General features: G+C 39.5%; 2 protein-coding genes across 7 annotated transcripts in view; one reads left to right on the top strand and one right to left on the bottom strand.

Moving 5' to 3' along the window:
* Positions 1 to 1471, top strand: part of LOC118743549 (chromosomal protein D1-like) — a 1965-nt gene extending 494 nt beyond the window's left edge. The window contains exons 2-3 of the mRNA XM_036476318.1: positions 72 to 515; positions 621 to 1471. Coding sequence (XP_036332211.1) covers positions 72 to 515; positions 621 to 958 — 782 coding nt within the window. The 3' untranslated portion in view covers positions 959 to 1471. The remainder of the gene's footprint in view (positions 1 to 71; positions 516 to 620) is intronic.
* The window catches only part of LOC118743508 (transcription factor E2f1), a 279469-nt gene that overhangs the window by 71716 nt on the left and 206114 nt on the right, over positions 1 to 1639 (bottom strand). The gene's annotated exons all lie outside the window — the stretch shown is intronic.

Here is a 1639-nt window from a genome sequence, read left to right as displayed (position 1 = left end):
TTTGTGTTATTCGACCACATGGAAGATTTTACGCAAAGATCTTGGTGAAGATGTTGAAAGTGGGGATGAAGGTGCACTTTCTGCAACTGGAGACAGCAGCACTACTATTCCGAAGAAGCGCGGTCGTCCATCCAACCCAGAGAAGGTAAAGAAACCGCCAAGCGGCCGTGGCCGTGGTAGGCCTGCTAAGAACTCTGCAGGTAGCGTTGCCGGCAAAAAGAGTGCCCCTGAACCGGTTTCTGACGATGATGCGCCGGTAGCCGCAAATGGTAGTGGTGGTGGCGGTCGTGGGCGACCTCCGAAAGCTGTAGCAACACCCGGAAAAGGTCGTGGTCGGCCAAAGAAACAACCACAAGCATCAGAAGAAGACGAAGAAGAAGCGGGCGGAGATGGTGAAGAGGACGATGAGCAAAGTGACTACAAACCAAGTGGCAAGAAGCCGGGACGCAAGTCAAAATCACCGAAAAAAGTTGCTAAGCCAGCAAAAAAGGCAAAAAGCGATGATGAAGACGAAGGTAAGTGTGATACATACACATACACACACATATATATTCATATTTAGGATTGTATATAAAATAAAGCGGGAGAGTTTAAAAATGTTTTTTTTTTTTTAAATTTAGAATCGGCTGAAGAAAAGCCTGTTGCCGGACGCGGACGGGGTAAAAAGGCTGTAGCAGTTGCCCCAAAACGACCTGCAGCTACTGCTGCCAATGGTGGAGTGCCGAAAAAGCGTGGTCGACCCGCTAGTTCGAAGAAAGCTACACCTGGAAAAACCGGTCGCAAGCCTGCTAAAGCTGCAGATTCCGACGATGAGGATTCCAAGGATAATGACGATGAAATTGAGACATCTGATGAAGATCAAAAGAAATCCAAAAATAAAGACACTGACGATGAGGCCGGTGCAAATAGCAACGAGGACGAAGATGATTTGGCAGATGGCGAGGAATCCGCTGCTTAAGGCCGACATATTAATCGTGGATTTAAATTGCGGCAAACAGAAAATATGTTTCTGTAGTTATATTAAGCGTCATTAACGTATATTATACATACATAAAAAAAACACATCTTCATATGCATTTATAGAACCACAATAAATAATAGTAATAAGTTTGATAAAGTTTGCTGCAAGTATCTACAAGTTCATGCACTTGCAAATGGATAGAACAAAACTTAAACTTTCATTATAAAAATCAACATCACATTTCAAAATTTAAATATGTTGGCCATTGTAGTTCCACATACGGCACCAACATACCAAATTGCATTTTGCATTTGCTTTTTTCTATGTTCTAGTTTGCCAATATCGATATTTACCTAATTTGAATATGATTACTTTTATGTTTTTAAGCATTAGTGGTTTATCGTACTGTATTTGTAGTAAGTAAACATCTATAAAATAGAAATTGATTGTCAGCAAATGTGTAAACAGTTTTAAATAAACTTTCCATGTGCAACCTTAATTTGCATTTACTTTTGTATCGTTTTTCTGCAAGTCAACTTATTGTGCATAGTTATGCGAAGAATGCATAATCAGACCTTTAGATTGCATTGATGTATTAAGAAGTATTTTGTTCAATTACAATTAAATCTCTTAATAATTGCTGCAATACTTCGTTATTATTACAATGGAAAATATAAT

This window comes from Rhagoletis pomonella, unplaced genomic scaffold (genome assembly GCF_013731165.1).
Source record: "Rhagoletis pomonella isolate Grant_MI unplaced genomic scaffold, Rhpom_1.0 Rhpom_scaffold_00001, whole genome shotgun sequence".
Classification (NCBI taxonomy): Eukaryota; Metazoa; Arthropoda; class Insecta; order Diptera; family Tephritidae; genus Rhagoletis; species Rhagoletis pomonella.
The sequence above is the reverse complement of the archived record's forward strand: the minus strand, read 5'-3'. Positions and strand labels throughout refer to the sequence as shown.